General features: G+C 46.4%; 2 protein-coding genes across 5 annotated transcripts; one reads left to right on the top strand and one right to left on the bottom strand.

The window, feature by feature from the left end:
- Positions 1 to 195: 195 nt before the first annotated feature.
- On the top strand, positions 196 to 21,634 carry LOC139531656 (ligand of Numb protein X 2-like). Of its 3 annotated transcripts, none has more exons than XM_071328311.1 (12): positions 196 to 338; positions 5,952 to 6,145; positions 6,385 to 6,642; positions 11,719 to 11,957; positions 12,102 to 12,239; positions 12,361 to 12,560; positions 13,564 to 13,968; positions 17,389 to 17,586; positions 17,810 to 17,987; positions 18,450 to 18,699; positions 19,377 to 19,535; positions 20,520 to 21,634. In XM_071328311.1, exons 3-12 carry the CDS (start codon positions 6,497 to 6,499, stop codon positions 20,653 to 20,655), a joined length of 2,049 nt encoding a protein of 682 aa, XP_071184412.1. In that variant the 5' UTR covers positions 196 to 338; positions 5,952 to 6,145; positions 6,385 to 6,496; the 3' UTR covers positions 20,656 to 21,634. The 3 variants fall into 3 exon arrangements, with proteins under 3 accessions (XP_071184412.1, XP_071184411.1, XP_071184413.1); XM_071328310.1 differs by having other exon boundaries at positions 6,385 to 6,767; XM_071328312.1 differs by lacking the exons at positions 196 to 338; positions 5,952 to 6,145; positions 6,385 to 6,642 and adding an exon at positions 8,424 to 8,515.
- Positions 21,635 to 22,133: 499 nt separating this feature from the next.
- On the bottom strand, positions 22,134 to 25,348 carry gtf3ab (general transcription factor IIIA, b). 2 transcript variants are annotated; one of them, XM_071328316.1, is made up of 9 exons: positions 24,938 to 25,334; positions 24,645 to 24,739; positions 24,248 to 24,344; positions 23,476 to 23,564; positions 23,327 to 23,400; positions 23,105 to 23,188; positions 22,719 to 22,954; positions 22,540 to 22,593; positions 22,134 to 22,448 (listed from the first exon to the last, which is right to left on the bottom strand). In XM_071328316.1, the coding sequence occupies exons 1-9, from the start codon at positions 25,049 to 25,051 to the stop codon at positions 22,320 to 22,322; spliced, it is 972 nt and encodes a 323-aa protein (XP_071184417.1). In that variant the 5' UTR covers positions 25,052 to 25,334; the 3' UTR covers positions 22,134 to 22,319. The 2 variants fall into 2 exon arrangements, with proteins under 2 accessions (XP_071184417.1, XP_071184416.1); XM_071328315.1 differs by having other exon boundaries at positions 23,105 to 23,400; positions 24,938 to 25,348.
- Between the last annotated feature and the right edge of the window lie 1,013 nt (positions 25,349 to 26,361).

Genomic DNA, 26,361 nt, shown 5'->3' with positions numbered 1-26,361 from the left:
ATGACATAAAAACACACACATTATGTTGACATACATTATAACAGTAAAGACGTAGTCCAAAATAAAAAATAAATGGCTACATTTATTTTCAGTAGTTGGTTTCGATCAGGCATGAAATGAAGCCTCTAATTTCATTTTTAGATTGACATTGTGAGACCCCGCCCCCATCTCCTTGACTGACTGCTGGAACAGAGCAGTGGGCGGGTGCTTCACCGCAAACGGGGGCGTTTATGTGCGGCTGCTGCCGTTCGTCTTCTTGTGGTGAATGTGTGATCGAGGTCCGGTAATTGTCCCCTCTCGGGGCCAGAGTTCTCTGCACCAAGGAGAAGCCGGAATAGGTAATATAATGCATGTATTCTGCTCACACATCTTTCTCACACTATCACGATGTCTATATCGCTTTATTGAAGTCGCTATTGTCTGTCCATGAGCCATCTATCTCCGCGCTATTCCACGGACCGAGAAGGAAGGGAGGGGGGAATCTGACAATCAGACAGACACTCCGGCTGGTTCGCTCACCAGCCCAAATGATAAGAATTGTGTTACTGTCATCTAAACCATTATATGATGCCTTTGAGATGGGGCAGTGAATGAAATGGGTATACTGCAATTTGAATAGATAGCCTTTGCGATATGCATTTTTTTCTCCCCTTCATAATAAGTCATTATTTTAGTCCGCTTTTTACAATTGCTATTCTACACATTGAAACGAATCATGGAGTGAAAATTGCACCTTGAAGTTGTATTGCTTTTTGCAAAGAATTCCAAGAGGATTAGGCTCTTGAAAGTCATGGTAGTGGTATTTTGCACAGGGATTGTCGTTTTATTGGCCTACTACCTTATTAATTAACGTGATCAACTGTACCAGAGGGCAAGAAGACATCGCGTTTCTCCCTTGTCTGGCATGCAGATTGTTGTTGCCTAAATGTTATAGCCAAGGCCTATCCATTTATTTGGGTAGGCAACAGGACAGACGTCATCTTCTTTGTGCATTATCCGGTGCATTTCATTTGTGCATTAGTCGCTGTAGGCAGTGACAGCTGCAACGCCTTGTCTGCTACTGGTATCAATAGAGAGAGCATGGGAAAGCAAGCCTTTGGAATAACAATACAATAACATGGTGGCCATAAGGCGCCGTGTAACACAGCAAAGACAATGACACACACACGCACGCACGCACGCACGCACACAATTTGAGAGAGATAAGTGCTGTTCTGGGAAAATAATATAAGATCCTGTGCTGCCTAGAAGCTATTAAATATTTCTCAGTCTTATGTAATGCCGCACAGTATTTAATGACATTTGCTGCTGCAATCCAATGATGTTGAAAGTAAGATCATATTTAAGTGCTCTTGTAACTGCTGTAAAGTGCTGGCAGAAGGATGCACACAGAGGGCGAGAGATAGAGACAGGCAGAGAGAGGGAAAGAGAGACAAAGAGAGAGAGACATCAGAGAAGACAGGCAGAGAGAGAGAGACAGAGAGGAAGAGAGAGTGAGAGAGAGAGGGAAAGAGAGACAGAGAGAGAGACATGGGGGGAATGAGAGAGATCTAACTTAGAGGCTGCATTAGCCTTGCATTTCAAACTCATTCACAGTAGTGGCTGAAAGACACTGCACTCACCCACAAAATCATACCCCAAGAGCATCCACTGTGTGTGTACATGTGCGTGTGCGCGTGTGTGTTTGCGTGATAAAATTATGTCAGATCTTTGTTATGGGAACAGAGGAGCCTTGTGTCCACATGAATAATGCATCTCCAGCTGCAGGATAGACACAGGCAGGCACACACACACACACGCGCACACACACACGCGCGCACACACACGCGCACACACACACACACACGCACACACGCACGCACGCACGCACGCACGCGCGCACGCACGCACACACACACACACACACACACACACACACACACACACACACACACACGCACACACACACACACACACACACACACACACACACACACACACACACACACACACACACACACACACACACACACACACACACACACACACACACACACACACACACACACACACACACACACACACACACACACACACACACACACACACACACACACACACACACACACACACACACACACACACACACACACACACACACACACACACACACACACACACACACACACACACACACACACCCACCCAGGAGCAGGTAGTGGTACTTTAAAGACGGAAAAGGGTACCAGCAGTCAAGGAGACAGAAGCAGGTTGTCACAGAGATTAGAAGCAAGTTGTCATGGATACAAGTTACACAGAGGCACGTAGTCATGGAAACAACAGCCATGAAGACAGGCAGAAACGGCAGTGGCATAGTCAGAAGGGCCAGAAGCGTTCAGAACTTTGAGAATATAGCCAGCAGCAGATAGAAGTGTACAGAAATAGAAAGAGAGAGAACACTCCTCTATCTATCCATCTCTATCTATCTCTATCTATCTATCTCTATCTATCTATCTCTATCTACACAGCTCTGAATGTCAAGCTCTACTGACCATGCTCTGTAGCCATGGAGACAGGGGCAGACCCTCACACAGACAGGAGGCTGCATCTCAACAGTCTATAGGGGCTTCCTCTCCGATCTGAAATACACAGGAAAGGGTGAAAACAATGTGGTGGATGCCTATTGAGCATTTGCTATGATCTCTCCGTTTCTTTCCGACCCATGCAGATGGAGGAAAGGAGATAAATATAGAGGCTGGTAGTCAGGTGTTACTAGCTTGGATCTGCTTCCTGCTAAAATCCGCCTCCTTGTGTCCATGTGTGTTTATGAGCTCAGGGACATGGCTAGAGTACTGTAGTATGGGAAGTGAGTCTAAAAGGCTTTGGACGTGAGACACAATGAAAATGACGAGTACACAATGCATTAGTTCTGAGGACGGCTCAGCCTTGGGGAGTTGGAGGAGTGGATGGCTGTGTTTCAGAGCTGCATTGAGTTTTCCATTAGCTCTGGTTCTCTCATGCTGTAGAACCTGACACACACACACACACACACACACACACACACACACACACACACACACACACACACACACACACACACACACACACACACACACACACACACACACACACACACACACACACCCCCCCCGCCCCCCTGCAGGAACAAGGCAAAGTTCACTACCCAAGTGTCACTCTCAGTGATCAGTTGGCAGTCTTCCACTTGTTTTTCTTGTCGCTATATCACCCTCTTTCTATATCACCCTCTTTCTATATCACCCTTCTCTCTATATCACCCTCTTTCTATATCACCCTCTTTCTATATCACCCTTCTCTCTATATCACCCTCTTTCTATATAACCCTTCTCACTATATCACCCTTCTCTCTCTATCACCATTCTCTCTCTATCACCCTTCTCTCTATATCACCCTCTTTCTATATCACCCTTCTCTCTATATCACCCTCTTTCTATATCACCCTTCTCTATATCACCCTCTTTCTATATAACCCTTCTCGCTATATCACCCTTCTCTCTCTATCACCCTTCTCTCTATATCACCCTCTTTCTATACCACCCTCTTTCTATATCACACTTCTCTCTATATAACCATTCTCTCTTTATCACCCTCTTTCTATATCACCCTTCTCTCTATATATCACCCCTCTTTCTATATCACCCTTCTCGCTATATCACCCTTCTCTATATATCACCCTTCTTTCTCTATATCACCCTCTCTCTATATCACCCTTCTCTCTATATCACCCTCTTTCTATATCACCCTTCTCTCTATATCACCCTTCTCTGTATCAACCTCTTTCTATATCACCCTTCTCTCTATATCACCCTCTTTCTATATAACCCTTCTCTCTATATCACCCTCTTTCTATATAACCCTTCTCTCTATATCACCCTCTTTCTATATCACCCTTCTCTCTATATCACCCTTCTCTCTATATCACCCTTCTCTCTATATCACCCCCTTTCTATATCACCCTTCTCTCTATATCACCCTTCTCTCTATATCACCCTCTTTCTATATCACCCTTCTATCTATATCACCCTTCTCTCTATATCACCATCTTTCTTTATCACCCTTATCTCGATATCACCCTTCTCTCTATATCACCCTCTTTCTATATCACCCTTCTATCTATATCACCCTTCTCTCTATATCACCATATTTCTATATCACCCTTCTCTCGATATCACCCTTCTCTCTATATCACCCTTCTCTCTATATCACCCTCTTTCTATATCACCCTTCTCTCTATATCACCCTTCTCTCTATATCACTCTCTCTCTATATCACCCTTCTCTTTATATATCACCCTTCTCTCTCTATATCACCCTTCTCGCTATATCACCCTTCTCTATATATCACCCTTCTTTCTCTATATCACCCTCTCTCTATATCACCCTTCTCTCTATATCACCCTCTTTCTATATCACCCTTCTCTCTATATCACCCTTCTCTGTATCAACCTCTTTCTATATCACCCTTCTCTCTATATCACCCTCTTTCTATATAACCCTTCTCTCTATATCACCCTCTTTCTATATAACCCTTCTCTCTATATCACCCTCTTTCTATATCACCCTTCTCTCTATATCACCCTTCTCTCTATATCACCCTTCTCTCTATACCACCCTCTTTCTATATCACCCTTCTATCTATATCACCCTTCTCTCTATATCACCCTCTTTCTATATCACCCTTATCTCGATATCACCCTTCTCTCTATATCACCCTCTTTCTATATCACCCTTCTATCTATATCACCCTTCTCTCTATATCACCATCTTTCTTTATCACCCTTCTCTCGATATCACCCTTCTCTCTATATCACCCTTCTCTCTATATCACCCTCTTTCTATATCACCCTTCTCTCTATATCACCCTTCTCTCTATATCACTCTCTCTCTATAGCACCCTTCTCTTTATATATCACCCTTCTCTCTCTATATCACCCTTTCTCTATATCACCCTTCTCTCCATTCTACCCTCTCTCTATATCACCCTCTCTCGATAGCACCCTTTTCTCTATATCACCCTCTCTCTAATCTACCCTCTCTCTATTCTACCCTCTCTCTATATCACCCTCTCTCTATAGCACCCTTTTCTCTATATCACCCTCTCTCTAATCTACCCTCTCTCTGTCCTACCCTCTCTCTATTCTATGCTCTCTCTATTCTATGTTCTCTCTGTTCTACCCTCTCTCTATTCTATGCTCTCTCTGTTCTACTCTCTCTATATATCACCATTCTCTCTCTATATCACCCTCTCTCTATTCTACCCTCTCTCTATTCTACCCTCTCTCTATATCAACCTTCTCTCTCTCGCTTTCAGTCTTTGTCTCTCTTTTTTCATTGTATCTCTCTACTCTTTTGTTTTACCATTCTACACTCTCTCTAATCTACCCTTGCTCTCTGTCATTATTTTCCCTTCTCTCTCTCTCTCTCTCCATCTATCTCTTCTCTCTCCTATTTTCTTTCTCCCCTCTCACTCTTTCATTCTCGCTCTCTTGTTATCGCGCTCTCCTGCCCTCTCTCTCTCATTCACTCTCCCTCTATCCCTCTCTCTCTCCTTCCTCTTAGCCATACCCATGTCCTCTCTGATTCAATCCCAGATAATTCCCTCTCTGTGGGATTGGACACTTGCAGCAGGCGAAAGCGAAAGTGAGATTACACTGACTGATTAGTGAGCAGGATCGGAGCTACATCATCTGCACACACACACACACACACACACACACACACACACACACACACACACACACACACACACACACACACACACACACACACACACACACACACACACTCATTCGAAGCAAATATTCACCACGTGATACAGTACTATAATGTGCATGAGTACACTCTCACATGCACACACACTCAGAGAGACACACACAAACACTTTGTTTAATTTCCCATCTGTTTAACCCCTGCTCTTTGACCTCTGACCTACAGGGTGATGTCTGATTGGCCACTGGGGGGTGGCTGTCCTCTCGGTCACCAGCTCACCCTCTGAGGCTTATGGGATAGGACGCCCCCCTCCCCACCCGCCCGTAACCTCCCGACCTGTAACCCCAGTGACGACTGTGCCAAATACTGTACCTGGCGATTGGAGCCCCGGTCCTGACATGGGCAGCCCCGGCTGGGAGGTGGGTGAAGTGAACCTAGCATTAAAAGGCACAGAACAGATGTTTTGTTTTGCCGTTTTTTCCTTCATATCTGTGTGTGTGTATTGTCTCCAATCCACTGTCTACCTGGTATTTCATACACATTACATGGTAATTGCATCATAACAACCTATTCATTACTTTCTCTGGGATTCATTAAATCAAGCTGTTCTATTCAACTTCCATGGTCATCCAACATCTCCTTTCCCCTGTCCATCCAGGTGGGTCCGGCAGGGCCGGTGGAGCCCGTGCTGGAGGCCTTGTGTCCAGAGTGTGGTCAGATCCACCGGGCCTGGGAGAACCACCTCTATAACTACCGCCTGGAGGTGGACGATGACCTGGTGTGTCACATCTGCCTGCAGCCCCTGGTCCAGCCCCTGGACACACCCTGCGGACACACCTTCTGTGCCCGGTGCCTCCGCAGCTTCCTCCAGGAGCGGGACTTCTGCCCGCTGGACCGGGAGCGCCTCCATCTGCAGGTGTGTAGGCGGAGCAGCATCCTGGTGCACAAGCTGCTTGACAAGCTGTCTGTGTCCTGTCCCCTGGCCCCGGCCTGCAGCCTCAGCATGCCCCGCTGTGACCTGGAGGCTCACCTCAAACACAGGTAGAGTGGAGTCACGCACACACTTACACACCTCAAACACAGGTAGAGTGGAGTCACGCACACACACACTTACACACCTCAAACACAGGTAGAGTGGAGTCACGCACACACACACTTACACACTTGAAACACGGGTAGAGTGGAGTCACGCAAACACACACTTACACACCTCAAACACAGGTAGAGTGGAGTCACGCACACACACACTTACACACCTCAAACACAGGTAGAGTGGAGTCACGCAAACACACACTTACACACCTCAAACACAGGTAGAGTGGAGTCACGCAAACACACACTTACACACCTCAAACACAGGTAGAGTGGAGTCACACACACACACACTTACACACCTCAAACACAGGTAGAGTGGAGTCACGCACACACACACTTACACACCTCAAACACAGGTAGAGTGGAGTCACACACACACACACTTACACACCTCAAACACAGGTAGAGTGGAGTCACGCACACACACACTTACACACCTCAAACACAGGTAGAGTGGAGTCACACACACACACACACACTTACACACCTCAAACACAGGTAGAGTGGAGTCACGCACACACACACTTACACACCTCAAACACAGGTAGAGTGGAGTCACACACTTACACACTTACACACCTCAAACACAGGTAGAGTGGAGTCACGCACACACACACTTACACACCTCAAACACAGGTAGAGTGGAGTCACGCAAACACACACTTACACACCTCAAACACAGGTAGAGTGGAGTCACGCACACACACACTTACACACCTGAAACACAGGTAGAGTGGAGTCACGCACACACACACTTACACACCTCAAACACAGGTAGAGTGGAGTCACGCAAACACACACTTACACACCTCAAACACAGGTAGAATGGAGTCACACACACACACACTTACACACCTCAAACACAGGTAGAGTGGAGTCATGCACGCAGACACCACTCCTGGTGGAAGGAGTGGTCTAGCAAACATCATATGGGAAGAGCCGTATGGGAAGAAGTTTCCCATAACCACTGATAGAGGGCCAGATATACCTTCATCCCTGTACTGGTTAAAGGCCCAGTGTAGTCAAAAATATGATTTTCTTGTGCTTGCTATATATTTACACACTATTTGGGTTGGAATAATACTGTGAAATTGTGAAAAGTATGATAATGCCCTTTTAGTATAAGAGCTGTTTGAAAAGATAACCTGAAAGTTTTGGCCTGCCTCTTGACATCGTCATGCGGTATATGAGTTAATAGACCGATAAGAAAGATAGTTCCAAACCTCTCGGCCAATAACAGCTAGTTTTCAGTTTCCCCCTCCCCACTCAGACCACTCCCAGTCAGTCCTAGCAAGGATTTTGATTGAGATATTGCTCTTTGCTAAGAAGCTATTTTGGTTTATTTTTGACCATTTTAATTAAAAACAATCACAGTAAGGTACTTAATTGTTACCCAGAAATGACTTGATATTGAGAGAAAAATGGCTGCATTGGACCTTTAAGGTTGGGGCTGACTATGATCAACTGATCCTAGACCTGTTTCTTACAAGCAGCTCCCCACTGGGAGACCACACAGGGATTATTAGGTCCCTGGTCATGTGACTAGGGATTACCAGCCAGTGACTTGGTCATGTGTTGTGTTGTCTGGCCGAGGCTCCATGTCCTCTGACTTTTACCATGCTGGGAAACTTCAACTCCAGAGACCTGTTCAACCACTTCTTCTGTGACACTGCCAAGGGCAACCCCGACCTATGGTGAGTCCAGTGGTAGGGTAATACATCTGGCTGTTCTAGCATCTCTCTAATCGGGTGATCGACCCACAAAGCCTCACACACACACACACATAACTCAGTGTGTGTGGTGGTGGGGAACTCAGCAGGCTTGTGGTAGCTGTGAGATGTGTTGATGTGTTGATGTGTGTGTAGCTACTATATCCGCGGTGAGGGAGGTCTGCTGGGTAACGTACTAAAAGTTGTTTAGATGTCGGTTGAAACAGAGTAGAATTTGGCCTCTAACATGTTATAAATTGATGCTGAACCTTGTAGTGCTTGAATCAGTGATTGGGACAAACGTTGCATGACTGTGTAGAGATGTATCTTACCTATCTGGAGTTTAATGCCTGGGTTCTAGCCTTTCGTCTTCAGCCAACTCATTTGTTGTTGTCCTGACTCCTGCTGTGACATGACAACAACAAAGGATTTGGTTAAAGCTGGAACATACTGGTTACTAGGCTACACTGAACTGTGTGAGGTTCTGGACTGATTCTGGACTAGACCAGAGGAATGCCAACTGAAAACTGATCACTTTTATTTAGCTGAATTCCACATTCTGTAGGTATCCGTAGGGAAATGTCTCAGAAGATATTTACCTTAACGAGCTATGACTAATGAGCTGTTGTTAACACTGACAGGCTTTCCCTGAGTCAGCTGTCTGGGCACGGGACACCCCTCTCTGCCCTCTCCAGTCCAGCCCTTGGCCCAGTCCACTTAAGCTAAATTAAACTTATTTTTAAGTGCATCCTTTCTTACTTCCTTCCTCCCTCAAAGTCATCACTGATCTACCAAGGTTGGATTGGTGAAACCAATGAGTGCCAACAATGTCAACAATGTAACGGTGAGAATCGCAGAATGGTGAACTTACTAAATGACTGAAGAGTTTGACTGTGTGATATTAGGTTGCTTCTTGTGTAAATATTTTCCGTCTGGACCTCAATGAATGAATGAAGGGCGTAAGGGAGGATAACTTTCAAAGTGTTTGAACAAAGCCAATGGCTAGATGTTCACTACACCTTCTCCTCAGCTGATGGACAAGCATATGCAAAATTGCTTCAGGGGGGCATTCATGGTCTGGCAGGTGAGATCTGTCTCATTCTAAGTTGTCCCTAATGAGGTCTCTCTGAGGTGTCTGTTTTGGGACTGGGCATTCTTTGCTCTGTTCTCAATAGCATCTATAGATTAAGGCCCAGATCCATGTGGTTAGTGCCCTCTGCCCCAGCCCTAAAACAGTAATGGAGCTAATTATGGGATGTCTGTCAGCTTGGACATTTAACATTGTTTGTGGTCCTACAGCTGCCTTAAAGTAATTTATTGGACACTGCCGCTCCCATTAGATTAGAACAGAAACATGTCAGGGCACTTGGAGCGTCCTTCGGAGGGACTGGTCGGAAACATCCCAGGGCACTTGGAGCGTCCTTCGGAGGGACTGGTCGGAAACATCCCAGGGACCTCTGCTACCAGGGGTTGAGAAACACAGCTCTATTTCAATTCAGTAGGTTTCCTGAACTTTTCTGTTCTACCTGTTTATGAGCTGAACTCAATGGTGACAGGTTGTAGCGGCAGTGTCCAATAAATTACTTTAAGGCAGCTGTAGGACCACAAACAATGTTAAATGTCCAAGCTGACAGACATCCCATAATTAGCTCCATTACTGTTTTAGGGCTGGGGCAGAGGGCACTAACCACATGGATCTGGGCCTTAATCTATAGATGCTATCAGAGCCGGTGTAGTAGGATTCAATCTTAATCCTGTATTGACGCTTTGCTTGTTTGATGGTTTGTCTGAGGGCGTAGTGGGATTTCTTATAGGGGTCCGGATTAGTCTCCCGCTCCTTGAAAGCCTTTAGCTCGATGCGGATGTTGCCTGTAATCCATGGCTTCTGGTTGGTATATGTATGTACCGTCGCTGTGGGGACGACGTCATCATGCACTTATTGATGAAGCCGATGACTGAGGTGGTATACTCCTCAATGCCATTGGATGAATCCCGGAACATATTCCAGTCTGTGCTAGCAAAACAGTCCTGTAGCATAGCATCCACGTCATCTGACCACTTCCGTATTGAGCGAGTCGCTGGTACTTCCTGCTTTAGATTTTGCTTGTAAGCAGGAATCAGGAGGATAGAATTATGGTCAGATTTGCCAAATGGAGGGCAAGGGGGAGCTTTGTATGCATCTCTGTGTGTGGAGTAAAGGTGGTCTAGAGTTTTTTTTCCTCTGGTTGCGCATGTGACATGCTGGTCAAAATTAGGTAAAACTGATCATTCAGCCTACAGTAGCCGCCAATGTGTGGTGTTCAATGTAGGCCTACATTCCATGAGACTTTTGTAAAAAAAAACATGCAGAACTTGACATTAACCTGTTTATCCACTTGTCCATCAGACAAGGAGGTGACTGAAAATGTTGTTGTGTTGTTTGATGCAAGAAACCACTTTACAAACGATGCATCATTATTCCCATACCATTAATACAGATAATCAGACGAATGATGCTACCCTCTGCCTATTGGCTACTTAGTTTATTCAAGCCTGTCTCAAAATACAACACTGCTCCTTTAAGACAAAAAAAAGCTATTTACCTGACTCGCTTTTCAAAGATGCACACGTTTTGTGCTGTTGTAGGAAGCGATCACTCCCCCATTGCTGTCAACAAAGTATCTATACCTGGGCTAATAACTCACTAACTGGCAAAGGATATGAACATATATGTACAAATGTGCACATGCTCACTACATGTAGTTCTCGCTTTGATCTCAAAACAAGCGCATCTACTCACGACCGCTCATGCTGTAAAAACAGTCCAGTTCAAAGTGAATGGCACAGATCCATATCTGTGGCATTTAGGCCTACTGCAGCTCTGATTGGTTATGGCACACCGGTCTGTGTAGAGTACGGGCCTTGAATTGTGCCTGTCAATGCAATAGTATCCTACTCCTATGCGTTCTGCTTACAACAAAATCTCTTGCATAGTTTGTTTTGTTTTCGGTATGTTGCATTGATAGTGCCTAATATTGCGTTGATTCGATCACAATTCCCACAGTAAAGGGAAACGTTGATAGTGTTAACTAATGGGGAAAACTCTAGAATGTTGAGGGAAGTTCAATCTCGTGCTTCTCTCGTGCACAGCTTAGAGGGAACATTGGCCAGTTGTGTAACCTCAGAAATCCCGCTCTCTCTGTGCCCAGGTGTCCGGGGACGCGGTCTCAGCAGACCAATTTACAGGGCCCACCATGTGATCACGGGGAGGAGGGAGCCATGGTGACCAGCCCACCCAGGTCCCCCCACTCCCTCCAGACGGAGACAGACCTGCGGGAGGAGAGCTCCCCCTCGCCCCCTGGTGGCACCGCAGGCAGCAGTGTTCCCATGTGGACTGATGAGCCTGGACTGGACAACCCTGCCTTTGAGGAGAGCACTGAGGAGGACAGTGAGTAAGAGTAATAACTGTGTGTGTGTGTGTGTGTGTGTGTGTGTGTGTGTGTGTGTGTGTGTGTGTGTGTGTGTGTGTGTGTGTGTGTGTGTGTGTGTGTGTGTGTGTGTGTGTATTACTAACCTCTCTCTCTCTGTGTAGGGGTGGTAGGGTTGGAGTGTGTGGTACCCAGGGTAAAGCGACCCCTCAGTAACCCCTGCATCCACCTCCTCCGTACCGCCAGCTCCGCCTCCACAGGGTGGGACTGCCCCGAGTCCCCGCCCCTCTCCGCAGAAGAAGGTATGACATCACTTCCTCCATCTGACTTGCTTTCCTTAACCTTCATCTCTAAATGCCTTGAATCTAAACATTCATGAATATAAGAGATTGATGTGCTTCCATGTCCCTGTGTATCTCCCAGGTTGTGTGAAGCTGCCGTCCATTCCAGAGGGTGAGATCACCACCATCGAGGTCCACCGCTCCAACCCCTATGTAGAACTTGGCATCAGCATCGTCGGGGGCAACGAGACACCCCTTATCAACGTGGTGATCCAGGAAGTTTACCGTGACGGGGTCATTGCTCGAGATGGCAGGCTTCTGGCTGGAGACCAGATACTACAGGTGAGGGTCCTGCATGGCTGTAATCTTTCTTCTATCTCCACTCTTCCTCTTCCTAACCACTTTACCCCCCTTTCCTCCTTCTCTCTTATCCTCCTCTCTTAAAGGGATACTTCAGGATTTTGGCATTGAAGCCCTTTATCTACTTTCCTAGAGTCAGATGAACTCATGGATACCATTTTTAAGTTTCTGCGTGCAGTTTGAGGGAAGTTGCTAACTAGCGTTAGCACAATTGCTAACTGGTGTTAGCGCAATGACTGGAAGTCTATGGTAACTGCTAGCATGCTAGTAGATGCAATCAGAGATACATTTGAAGAGATGGGAAACTACATTTGGAATCGTATTAGCGGCCATTGTGTACGTTGCCTATGCGTCATCCATGGACCACGCAGTGCATTCTGGGAGATTCTGGGACAGGGAGAGCTCTCCTTCAAGGAGTGAGTGGGGCTCAGTTAAGCACTAGCTCTAAAACTCAAAATTAGCATGAATTTAGTACACCATTACATATATTTTCTGAGATGTGAGATAGTTCACTTGTTCTCTGTAATATCGTATAGCTTTGCAATTGTGACTTTACATACTTTCGAGGAAAATAGGCAGGTTTCTCGATCCTGATTTGAGAAGGGATTGCGTGATGATTAGTTTAGCAACCGTGTGGCGTAGCATGACATCGTGAATGCAATTGGTCAACGGTCTGCTAGGTGAGACGTTATACTTTCCTCCATTCATTGCCCATTGGGATTCCTATCTCCTCCTTTCTCTAATATCTCTAATGCAGTGACTGGAAGTCTATGGTACCTACTTTCTAGTAGATACCATAGACTTCCAGTCATTGCGCTAATGCTAGTTAGCATTGGCTCGCAAAATTACCTCTAACTTCCTTCTACTGGACACAGAGACATAAAAATGGTACCATGAGTTCATCTGACTGGGGAAGTAGATAAAGGGCCTCATTGCTAAAATCCCAAAATATCCCTTTAAGTGCTCTCTCTCTCCCCCTTCCTAGGTCAACAGTGTAGACATCAGCAACGTGCCCCATAACTTTGCCCGCTCCACGTTTGCACGCCCCTGTGCCATGCTACAGCTCACTGTCCTGAGAGAGCGCCGCTGTGCCTCTCGCCCGCCCCCTTTCACCACCCGTTCTGTGCCTCACGCCCCCTGCTCCACCCCAGAGAGCACCCCATCCAGCCCTGCCAGCCTGAGGATCACCCTGCACAAGCGGGACTCGTCAGAGCAGCTGGGCATCAAGCTGGTGCGGAGGACGGACGAGGTGGGGGTGTTTGTGTTAGACCTGCTGGACGGCGGCCTAGCGGCCAAGGACGGGAGGCTGTGTAGTAACGACCGCGTGCTGGCGGTCAATGAACAGGACCTACGCCACGGCACGCCTGAACAGGCTGCTCAGATCATACAGGTAAGGCTAGGGTTGAAACAGTGCTTCTGAAACGGTGAGTTGGGACAGTTCCTCTTGGCTTCGAGTTCTTAGGAAACTATGCAGTATTTAGTATTTTATGCATTATTTCTGACATTGTTACCCCAGGAAATCTTAAGTCTTATTACATACAGCCGGGAAGAACTATCAGATATAAGAGCAACGTCAACTTACCAACATTACGACCAGTAATACGACTTTACCGAAGCGGATCCTCTGTTCGGACCACCACCCAGGACAATGGATCTAATTCCAGTAGTCGACCCAAAACAACGGCGCCGCGGAAGGGGCAGACGGAGCGGTCTTCTGGTCAGGCTCCGTAGACGTGTACATCTCCCACCACTCCCGAGTATACTACTAGCCAATGTCCAGTCTCTTGTCAACAAGGTAGACGAAATTTGAGCAAGTGTTGTCTTCCAGAGAGACATCAGAGATTGTAACATTCTCTGTTTCACGGAAACATGGTTCTCTCGGGATATGTTGTCGGTTCAGCCACCGGGCTTCTCCATGCATCACGCCGACAGAGATAAACACCTTTCTGGGAACAGGAAGGGCGGGGGTGTATGCTTCATGATTAACGACTCATGGTGTAATCATAACAACATACAGGAACCCAAGTCCTTCTGCTCACTGACCTGGAATTCCTTACAATCAAATGCCGGCCATTTTACCCACCGAAATAATTCTCATCAGTTATAGTCACAGCTGTGTACATTCCCCCTCAAGCAGACACCAAGACGGTCATCAAGGAACTTCACTGATCTCTATGCAAACTGGAAACCATATATCCTTAGGCTGCATTTATTGTAGCTCGGGATTTTAACAAAGCAAATTTGAGAACAAAGCTACCTAAATTCTACCAGCATATTGATTGCGCTACGCGCATGAGCAATGCCCTCGACCACTGCTACTCTAACTTCCAAATGCATACAAAGCCCTCCACCGCACTCCCTTCGGCAAATACGACCACGACGCCATCTTGCTCCTACCGTTTTATAGGCAGAAACTCAAACAGGACGTACCAGTGACGAGAACCATTCAACGCTGGTCCGACCAATTGGAAGCCACACTTCAAGATTGTTTTGATCACGCGGACTGGAATATGTTCCAGTCAGCCTCAGAGAACAACATCGACCTATACGCTGACTCGGTGAGTGCGTTTATAAAGAAGTGCATTGGAGATGTTGTACCCACTGTGACTATTAAAACCTACCCTAACCAGAAACCGTGGATGGATGGCGGCATTCACGCAAAACTGAAAGCGCGATCCACTGCATTTAACCATGGAAAGAGGTCTGAGAATATGACTGAATATAAACAGGGTAGTTATTCACTCCGCAAGGCAATCAAATAAGAGAAGTGCCAGCACAGGGACAAGGTGGAATCGCAATTCAACGGCTCAGACACAAGACATGTGTGGAAGGGTCTACAGGAAATCACAAACTACAAAAAGTAAACCAGCCACGTCATGGACACCGACGTCACGCTTCCAGACAAACTAAACACCTTCTTTGCCCACTTTGAGGAAATACAGTGCCACCGTCGCGACCCGCTAACAAGGACTGCACCCCCCCCCCCCTCTCCTTCTCTGTGGCTGACGTGAGTAAAACATTTAAACGTGTTAACGCTCGCAAGGCTGCTAGCCGCGTCCTCAGAGCATGCGCAGACCAGCTGGCTGGTGTGTTTACGGACATATTCAATCGCTCCCTATCCCAGTCTGTTGTCCCCACATGCTTCAAGATGGCTACCATTGTTCCTGTACCTAAGAAGGCAAAGATAACTGAACTAAATGACTACCGCCCCGTAGCACTCACTTTTGTCATCATGAAGTGCTTTGAGAGACTAGCCAATGATCATATCACCTCCACCTTAACAGCCATCCTAGACACACTTCAGTTTGCATACCGCCCCAACAGGTCCACAGAAGACGCAATCGCCATCACACTGCACACTGCTCTAGCCCATCTGGACAAAAGGAATACCTATGTAAGAATGCTGTTCATTGACTACTGCTCAGCATTCAACACCATAGTACCCTCCAAGCTCATCATCAAGCTGGAGGCCCTGGATCTCAACCCAGCCCTGTGCAATTGGGTCCTGGACTTTCTGACGGGCCGCCCCCAGGTGGTGAAGGTAGGAAACAACATCTCCACTTTGCTGACCCTCAACAATGGGGCCCCACAAGGGTGCGTGGTCAGCCCCCTCCTGTACTCCCTGTTCACCCACGACTGCGTGGCGACGCACGCCTCCAACTCAATCATCAAGTTTGTAGACAACACTACAGTGGTAGGCTTGATTACCAACAACGACGAGACAGCCTACAGGGTGGAGGTGAGGGCACTCGGAGTGTGGTGTCAGGAAAACAACCTCTCACTCAACATCAACAAAACAAAGGAGATGATCATGGACTTCAGGAAACAGCAGAGGGAGCACCCGCCTATCCACATCAAAGGGACAGCAGTGAAGAAGGTGGGAAGTTTTAAGTTCATCGGCGTACACATCACAGACAAACACAGACAGTGTGGTGAAGAAGGCCCAACAGCGCCTTTTCAACCTCAGGAGGCTGAAGAAATATCGCTTGTCACCCAAAACGCTTACAAACCTTTACAGATGCACAACCAAGAGCATCCAGTCGGGCTGTATCACAGCCTGGTACGGCAACTGCTCCGCCCTCACCTGCAAGGCTCTCCAGAGGGTGGTGCGGTCTGCACAACGCATCACCGGGGGCAAACTACCTGCCCTCCATGACATCTACAGCACCTGAGGTCACAGGAAGGCCAAAAAGATAATCAGGGACATCAACCACCTGAACCACTGCCTTTTCACAACGCTACCATCCAGAAGACGAGGTCAGTACAGGTGCAGCAAAGCTGGGACAGAGAAACTGAAAAACAGCTTCTATCTCAAGGTCATCAGACTGCTAAACAGCAATCACTAACTCAGAGAGGCTGCTGCCTACACTGAGACTCTATCACTGGCCACTTTAATAAATGGATCACTAGTCACTTTACACAATGCCACTCTAAATAATGCCACTTTATGTTTACATACAGTATCTTACATTACTCAAATCACATGTATATACTGTATTTTATTCATAATGTTCACATATTTTACATTACTCATATTTTATACCATCTATTGCACCTTGCCTATGCCGCTCGGCCATCGCTCATCCATATACTTACATGTACATATTCTCATTCACCCCTTTAGATTTGTGTGTATTAGGTAGTTGTTGGGGATTGTTAGATTACTTGTAAGATATTACTGCACTGTCGGAACTAGAAGCACAAGCATTTCGCTACACTTGCATTAACATCTGCTAACCATGTGTATGTGGCAAATAAAATGTGATTTGATTTGATGGCTAACCCTACTCCCTTTCCCTGTCGACTACAGGCCAGCGGTGAGAGAGTTTTTCTACTGATTGGCCGGCCCAGTAAGCCTACCCCTCCACCAAGCTCCACTTCCAACAGAGACCTGTACTGCCATGACCACTTCCTCCCCAATCACCACCACCACCACCACTACAGCTTTTCCCCCAGCCCCAGCCCAGTGCCTACCTGTGCCCACCTGGCTCGCTCCAGCACCCACAGAGTGAGTACACACACCTGAAGGGAGTGTGTGTGTCTGACTGTGTCTTTTCATGTGTATCTTTGTATACTGACCTCTCTTATTGTGTGTGTGTGTGTGTGTGTGTGTGTGTGTGTGTGTGTGTGTGTGTGTGTGTGTGTGTGTGTGTGTGTGTGTGTGTGTGTGTGTGTGTGTGTGTGTGTGTGTGTGTGTGTGTGTGTGTGTGTGTGTGTGTGTGTGTGTGTAGGACCTGTCCCAGTGTGTGACTTGTAAGGAGAAACACATCACTGTTAAGAAGGAGCCTCATGAGTCTCTGGGTATGACCGTGGCCGGGGGGCGGGGCAGCAAGAGCGGCGAGCTGCCCATCTTTGTGACCAGCGTCCAACCACACGGCTGCCTGTCACGTGATGGACGAATCAAACGGGGTGAGTAATGGCTCACATCCCCCAGTGGGAGCTTCTGGTATTATTCTCAAGGCCTAATTCAAGTTGTCAGTTTTAGGTTTGGCTCTCTTCCTGTGCTCATTATCTGTTCAGCTGAAGTCTCAGATGTCAGTGTCTCTCAGGACTATTTGTCCCTAACTAACTGTTCTTCTCTGTCCTTTTTGTCCCTCTCTCTGTTTCCCCCTCTCTTTTTTTCCTCTCTCTCACTCCTACACACACACACGCACGCACGCACGCACGCACGCTCGCTCGCACGCAACCACTCACTCACTCACTCACTCACTCACTCACTCACTCACTCACTCACTCACTCACTCACTCACTCACTCACTCACTCACTCACTCACTCACTCACTCACACACACACACACACACACACACACACACACACACACACACACACACACACACACACACACACACTCTCTCTCTCATTCCCTCCAGGTGACATCCTCCTGAGTATCAATGGTCAGGACCTGACCTACCTGAGCCACAGTGAGGCGGTGGGCACCCTGAAGGCCAGCGCAGCATCGCCCTCCGTCCAGCTGAGGGCGCTGGAGGTCAGCATGGTGGAGGAGCCGGGCCAGGTTCAGAGCCCCGAGGACCAGCTGTTTCCCCCACACCACCACACACACAACTCAGACTACGACTCCTCCTGGTCCCCTTCTTGGGTCTTGTGGCTCGGCCTGCCCAGGTACAGAGAATATAACCCTCACACACACACACCTGTTTGGGTTGGACTCACTTGGGGTGTTTGGGATATTGGGAGTTTGTGTGAAAGTATTGCTTTGACTTATTTAGTGGTTTCATGTTAGTGTAGGTGATGCTTAGGAGAGGAAGACCTTTTAGACTATTGAAGTCCATCTGAAGTCATCTGTGGAGATTGTGTTTGAGTGTGTGAGGTATTGGAATGTATATGTCTTTCGTTTCATGTGTCAGTATTATGTGTGTGAGCCAGGGTGTGTGTGTGTTACGTAAGGAGGTCCATATGGGGGATTATGTTTGTGTGTGTGTTGTCCTGAACTGTGCTGTAGTGTGGATTATCAACTGAGAGGCATGTGGTGACATCCCCAATGTCTCTCCAGAATTCCTCCTTCTGAGACTGAGTCTTTTTTTCTTACGCTCTCTCCTTTTCTTCTGCTGTCTTTCTTTGTTTCTCTCCCTCCCTCTGAATCACCCTTACTCTATCGCTTTCTTTCCCTCCCTATCTGTCTCTGTTTCCTCCCTCCTTTTCTGTCTTTCTCTTGCCCTCCTTCCCCATTTCTCTCCCTGCTCCTCCCTCTATCTTCCCCCCTGTCTCTCGCCCTCTCACTAAAACACTGGCTCATTCTCTCCGTCCATCTCTCTCCCTTTGTATTCTCTCTCTCTCAGCTACCTTCACAGTAGCCATGAGATTGTTCTGCGTAGAAGTCACCCTGGGAGCTGGGGCTTCAGCATCGTCGGGGGATACGAGGAAAACCATAGCAACCAGGCATTCTTCATCAAGACCATTGTCCTTGGAACGCCTGCATACTACGATGGCCGCCTCAAGTAAGCCTTCAGTCATGTTGTTGGGTTGTGAGCATATACTCACATTTCCGTTCTTTGTAAGTTAATTGTCAATAAAGTACATCTTATATTATCTTACATATACACTGTATTAGGTACACCATCTAGTACCGGTTCGGACCCCCCTTTGCCTCCAGAACAGTCTGAATTCTTCTGGGCATGGAAACATTGCTCAATTGGTAACAAGGGACTTAACATGAGCCATGAAAACATTCCCCACACCATTCCACCACCCCCACCAGGCTGTACCATGCCTGCTGCTTATGCCAAATCCTGACTCTGCCATCAGCATGATGCAACAGGAACCGGGATTGGATGGACCAGGCGATGTTTTTCCACTCCTCAATTGTCCAGTGTTGGTGATCTTGTGCCCACTGGAGCTGCTTCTTCTTGTTTTTAGCTGATAGGAGTGGAACCCGGTGTGGTCGTCTGCTGCAATAGGACTGATGAGTTGTACGTTCCGAGATGCCGTTCTGCACACCACTGTTGTACTGCGCCGTTATTTGCCTGTTTGTGGCCCACCTGTTAGCTTGTCCGATTCTTGCCATTCTCCTTCTACCTCTCATCAATAAGCTGTTTTTGCCCACAGGACTGCCACTGACTGGAGCTTTTTTGTTTGTCTCATCATTCTCGGTAAACCCTAGACACTATCGTGTGTGAAAATACCAGGAGGCCGGCCATTTCTGAGATACTGGAACCGGAGCCCTTGATATCAATGATCATACCACTCTCAAAATCGCTTAGTTCAATAGTTTTGCCCATTATAACGTTCAATCGAACAGTCACTGAATTCCTTGGTGCCTGTCTGCCTACTTTAAAGAGCAAGCCATGGCCATGTGATTCACTGTCTGTTGGAGCAAACCATTTTCATGAACGGGGGGGGGGGGGGGGGGGGTGTACTTAATAAACTGGTGTATATCTACTGTATGTGGTCCATCCATGTTGATGTGCCCCTCTGTTCCCTAGGTGTGGGGACATGATAGTGGCGGTTAATGGACTGTCTACGGCTGGGATGAGCCACTCAGCCCTGGTACCCATGCTGAAGGAGCAGCGTAGCAGAGTGGCTCTCACCGTGGTCTCCTGGCCTGGCAGCCTGGCATAGCATCATGCCATACTGAAATTACTGTAGACTGGATCTAACCAGGGCCAAATCAGGACTGCATCGAAACCAGGCTATGGCGCCAAATCATACCATACTGAAATTGTTTTAGATTGGACATACTGTAACCTGGGCCAAATTACAGACTTCATCAAACCAGGCTAGATGAAACCTGGCCCTACTGAGCAAAATAACTTGATACTAGGCCGGACTGTGTCAGCCCCACAAACAGACTGTGTTCATATGGTCATGTTATCGGGACTGTATCTGTTAAAGGACAGTACATAGTCTCTGGACTGCAGTAGAAGATACCAAGGGTGTGTTCAGGTGGCTGCAACATTAGATAGAAATTCATTGCATAGAACAGAAGATTCTCTGCCATGTAGAATGATTTAGATCAGCTCTAGGCCATGTATTTCTGTCTGAAACATTGCTAAGGTTATCAGGAGAAAAATGGGATAAAACTTTACCTACTCGCTCCAACTGAATAAACCCAAGGCCTTACTCTGGGGGCCCAAGCGTTAGGCCTCATCACCATGATGACCCAGCCATCAGCTCCCTAGGGTTTACTTGTGGATTCTGCCATTTGATAAATATTTTCCACAGAGGGCATTTGGAGTCAGTTCTTACCCACATCTGCCTGGCCCCACACCATCATACTGAAGGAGGAAAACACTGTGCTAGTGGAATAATTTCAGCACCTGGATGTGTTCAGGGGAGGTAATAGATTGCAAATCCTCTGACTGGGTTCTTTGTAAATTATTTCTATGAAGTTGCTGTTAAATTGCTCTGCCGTTATTTGTTGGGTTATCCCTGTGCTGTGAGGTGTTTTATGGTCTTATCTTCACACCACTGGCTCTGGCAAACAGGCTACGCTAGGCAGTCTGTGGATCCGGTAGTGGTACTCCATCCTACTCTTCCTTTCGGCAGGGTTAATACCGGCCTGGCACCCAAATAAAATCTTTACCCATCTCTAACAATACCACGACAAGTTCCATTGGTGTTCTGTGAGTACTATGAGTGGTGCATTTCAAGCACACTGATGCAATTTGTTCACCGTCACCAACCCTCCTACAGATTGGCCATTAGTGAACAGGTAGATCTAGTGGCCGCTTGAACAATGAGAAGGCAGTCGGCGGCTAGATCAGGTGGGACCACTAGCCACTCAGGGCTAGTAAGTGTGAATAGGCACAAGGCCGATAAAGTGGTTTCCTCAGTTTCTGGGATGCCACATGTCCTACTTGTATCCTAATTATTAAACTTCTAGTCTATCAAATAAGCCAGTCAATGTGTTTACCAAATTCACCTCCATGAAAAAAATAACCTGCTGGAGAAGACAGATTTTGGGCCCAGTTCTCACACTTCCCAGGATGGAACAGACTTGATAATATACTTTGAAAGTAAATCATGTGCGACACCATTGGGTATTTGTAAAGTGTCATAGTGCATTACATAACCATTAACAGACAAGGAGCCAGCCATGCATTGGTGAGGATTTATTAGATAAGTGTTCAATACATAAACTGAAATTCAGCTCTTGAAAACTAACTAAACTGCTTGACAAATAGCAAAGAATAGGTTCCTGTTCTACAGGTTTCAGATTACTACCCCCCCCCCCCCCCATGGTTCTGATGGACCAGTCCAGGTTAGAGTAGCCCAAGCTGGTGTTATGATGTAGAGTAGCCCAAGCTGGTGTTATGGAGTTGGTCAGCCAGTCTGCTGGTCTCAGCCTGTGTGGAGGCTGGCCCCAACTTCATCTTCTGACTCAAAGGCTTGTTCTTTTTAGGGCGCACCTTCTGCAAAAGGAAAAAAAAAAAGCAGTGGTTTATAATATTACATGTAGTGATGTTATTCATCCTCCATATACCCAACAATACCAGCGTTTACCTGCAGCTTTTTCCTCTCTGGGTCATGAACCACTCGGTGTCGTCTCAAACTCTCCTAAGGAATATAAAAACATTTAGTTTAACACCAAATATTCCACTCAGACAGATTGAGTTCTGCAAAACTATTTGCGAAGTGACAGGATACCATATTGTAACTTGAGTCTTGTCCCATGAGTTCACCTGCATAGCGAAGCGCTTGCCACAGCCTTCGTGGGTACAGGAGAATGCCATCTTGCCCTCATGGTCTGACACAACGTGGTTCTCAAGTTTGAAGTGGGTGGTGAAGGTCTTCTCACACCCAGCGTCGGTGCACTGGAACACCCTCTTGGGCACACCAGAGTGGACCCGCAGCTGGTGCTGCTTCAAAAACCATGCCTCCAGGAACATCTTACTGCAGCCATCACACTGTAGCTTGACTTAACACAGAACCGGTGAAGACTTCACAATTGGATCAGTTTAAAATCTATATAATTCATGACCATGTGAGAGGACCACAAGACATGCAAAGGGATGAGTTGCAGCATGGTCAAGAGGGTGGCAGTGTTGGTGTTTGAGGGCCTACATACTTCTGTGCACAGCCTTCCTGTGCTTCTGATACTCTGACCAAGTCTTCCCCTGGAATGGACAGTCCTCCACAGCACAGGGGTAACCTGGGAAAGAGAAATGGCTAGATACAAATGTATGAAACATCCACAAGACCTCTGTTAAGACTTGAGATGGGTATGTGGCATGTGTAGGGCTCACCTTGGTATACTTTCTCATGGGTATGTGGCATGTGTAGGGCTCACCTTGGTGTACTTTCTCATGGCGCTTCAGTTGTCCGGGAGCAGCAAATTCTCTCTTACAGCCCTCAAAGATGCACCTATGGGAAAGGGTCAGAGTTCAGCCTGATGTGGTAGAGTCTACATTCTCTTGTAGAGGCCAGTGTTATACTTACTGAAAAGGCAGCAGCTGTGTGTGTTTAATCTGATGTGTTTTGAGTTGGTTCTTCTTATTGAACTCCATCCCACAGTGCACATGGTCACACTAGAACATAATTTACAAACCTTTGAATGAAAATTAGCAGGAGGACCATTTGTCGTAGTCCAACATTACCTTCACTATTCCTCCAGCCACACCTGGAGGTGGAAGTCAAGGCATTCAGAATCTCATGTTCACCCATCAACTGTTTCAGAACAGTGTCAAATTAAACCGAAGGCAATAGGGTGATGAATGTGAAACTCGGTTTAGCCGAGTCATGAAAACATGGCGGTGCATTCAACCATGTAGGCAATGCAATGCACATAAACGTTGCTTGTCTGTCGTTAATGTTGTTACAATTTCCCCCCCCCACTTACTCTGCATGTTGTCTGGTGTTGGTCATTCAGCTGGTTGAAATTAGACAAACTAACCGCAGGAAAATATTAAACAGGCAAAACACAGGTCTACTTCTGTGGCAAGATGTCTGCCTATGACCAAAGGCAAGTGCACAAGACTACATGCACACATACTAACAGATGTTTACATAGTTTAGAGCATGGGCTTCAGTGCTGGTGCTCTAAATAAAACTCAAATTTCAAGCAGCAGTAGAATAAATTCAAATGTAAATTCATTAAACATTCTGGCTTAAGGAAAATGTCCACGATTTTTGCAGAGCTTTGTTTCAGACTAAACCAAGTGGTATCAGTGATTCATTAGGTGCGTCAAAGTCTGACTTCGGTTTTGCCAACCTTATAGTGCTTCTCCTGGTGCTGGTGAACGCGAGCTATGTGATTCTTCATGCTGGCATGTGTGACAAAGGCCTCGGAGCATCCTGCAGCCTGACACCTGCAGACGCACAGAAACAGATGAGTGACCGGAGGGAAGGTTGGAAGAGGAATAATGAATTGCATGACTCAGAGCACAATGGGTTAGCGCTACTACTCAAGTTCATTCAGAAACATTTGGTTCATAACCATTTACAACTAAACCCTAGCTTTGGTGCTAGTTTTTAATTTAGCCAACTGACTGTCCACCAAATCACTTGGAAAGGCAACAATGAAGGCAGGAACAGCCATACAGGCTCATACACAACCGGTCATTGACCGTGAACCATTGCCCTATAGGATAGTGAAGCTTCATACTCACGTGTATGGCTTCTCTCCACTGTGGCTCAGCCCGTGTCTGGTGAGCTGGTAGCGGGTACAAAAGCTCTTGTCACAGTTCTCGCACGAGAAGGGTTTCTGTCAAAGAGAAATGTGACCAAGTAACAAAACAATATAGTACGTGTTTCTGACCGCAGACATTAATTCACGTTCAGTTGTATTTCACTTACGTCAATAGGCTCATTCTTTCTGATTAACATAAATGTTAAATTCAGTACATAGATCTGATCTGGACCATCTGTTGAAAGATGCCAGCTGGGCAGGATAGGTACTCACCAAACCTGTGTGCTTGCAAAGATGGGCATCTAATTTCCATGATTTATTGAAGGTGGCATTGCAGTTGACAAAAGAACAAATAAAGCTTCTTTGGACTTGAATCCTTTCCCCCATCTTTAATTGTACAGATGACAGTGTTTTGATAACGCAAAACCAATACGGCAGGTCGTTTACCGGCCTACATGGGTCAACACACCTGAGGACTATATATTTTATTGGGCGATACCACTGTTGGATAATACAGGGGTGTTTCAATCCACGCAATGGAAAGTGAACAAAATAGAAAGCAAAGTCTGGCTCTGTAATAGCCTAAATTAATTTCAGGTCTAAGTACTATCATTATTTTGGTGAAATATTGATGATTTATAAATTAATATTGGACACCTGCTTCGTGATTTTATTCAGCCATCCCCCTACATTTGAACGTAGTTAGTTCCTGATTGGAGAAGGTTGGAACAGTGAATTGCTGTGCATTTGTAACGGATGTGAAATGGCTATCTAGTTAGCGGTGGTGCGCGCTAATAGCCTTTCAATCGGTGACTTCACTTGCTCTGAGACCTTGAAGTAGTGGTTCCCCTTGCTCTGCAAGGGCCGCGGCATTTGTGGAGCGATGGGTAACGATGCTTCGTGGGTGACTGTTGTTGATGTGTGCAGAGGGTTCGTGCTAGGGGATGGACTTTAAAGTTAAACTGTTACACATTGACGCACACCTGACTTTAAAACAGCATATAGCAAGGTACTGTAAAGCGTAGACTGATTATTTGATCTGATTATGGCATATGTGAGAGCATGGGCAGCACAATTGAGGATATCTCCATTTTGAAGTAGTCAATTTTCTTCTTCTACTACTTCTATGAGTTGGTAAACAAACTGAAAGGCTGCATACTGCCACCTGAAATGTATTGTTTGAACAGGTATAAAGCCATGGTTGGCGATTTTCTGCCACCTGCAGTTATGAAATGTTTGCTAACAAGCAAGTATGGTGTAGAGAACCATTGTACTGTCTAAACTGCTGTGAAATATATTTTCTAGAACCCACAATATTGTATTTTCAACTGTTTGAAGCTGGTGTACAAAATTGAAAGTAAAAGACAGAAATAGTGTAACAGTTTAAATTTAGTCCGTCCCCTCGGCGAACCAGGGACCCTCTGCACACATCAACAACAGTCACCCACGAAGCATCGTTACCCATCGCTCCACAAAAGCCGCAGCCCTTGCAGAGCAAGGGGAACCACTACTTCAAGGTCTCAGAGCAAGCGACGTAACCGATTGAAAGGCTATTAGCGTGCACCACCGCTACCTAGCTAGCCATTTCACATCCGTTACAATAGCACACAAGAGAACAGCTCTACTACTTCTTAGACTTGCTTTCAATGAGAATGACAGATTTATAACCCACGTTTCAATGTGAATTTGGTTGGGTC

This window comes from Salvelinus alpinus, chromosome 10, assembly GCF_045679555.1.
Source record: "Salvelinus alpinus chromosome 10, SLU_Salpinus.1, whole genome shotgun sequence".
Lineage (NCBI taxonomy): Eukaryota > Metazoa > Chordata > Actinopteri > Salmoniformes > Salmonidae > Salvelinus > Salvelinus alpinus.
The sequence above is the reverse complement of the archived record's forward strand: the minus strand, read 5'-3'. Positions and strand labels throughout refer to the sequence as shown.

Bases quoted from the DNA above. Each gene is read 5' to 3' on its own strand.
- gtf3ab (XM_071328315.1), bottom strand. From the start codon at position 25,051: ATGGGGGAAAGGATTCAAGTCCAAAGAAGCTTTATTTGTTCTTTTGTC. The intron at 24,740-24,937 runs GTGAGTACCTAT...TCTCTTTGACAG, and splicing joins TTTGCAAGCACACAGGTTTG to AAACCCTTCTCGTGCGAGAA. The intron at 22,955-23,104 runs GTATGTAGGCCC...TTCTGTGTTAAG, and splicing joins CAGGAAGGCTGTGCACAGAA to TCAAGCTACAGTGTGATGGC.
- LOC139531656 (XM_071328310.1), top strand. From the start codon at position 6,125: ATGGGCAGCCCCGGCTGGGAG. The intron at 11,958-12,101 runs GTGAGTAAGAGT...CTCTCTGTGTAG, and splicing joins GGAGAGCACTGAGGAGGACA to GGGTGGTAGGGTTGGAGTGT. The intron at 13,969-17,388 runs GTAAGGCTAGGG...TGTCGACTACAG, and splicing joins AGGCTGCTCAGATCATACAG to GCCAGCGGTGAGAGAGTTTT.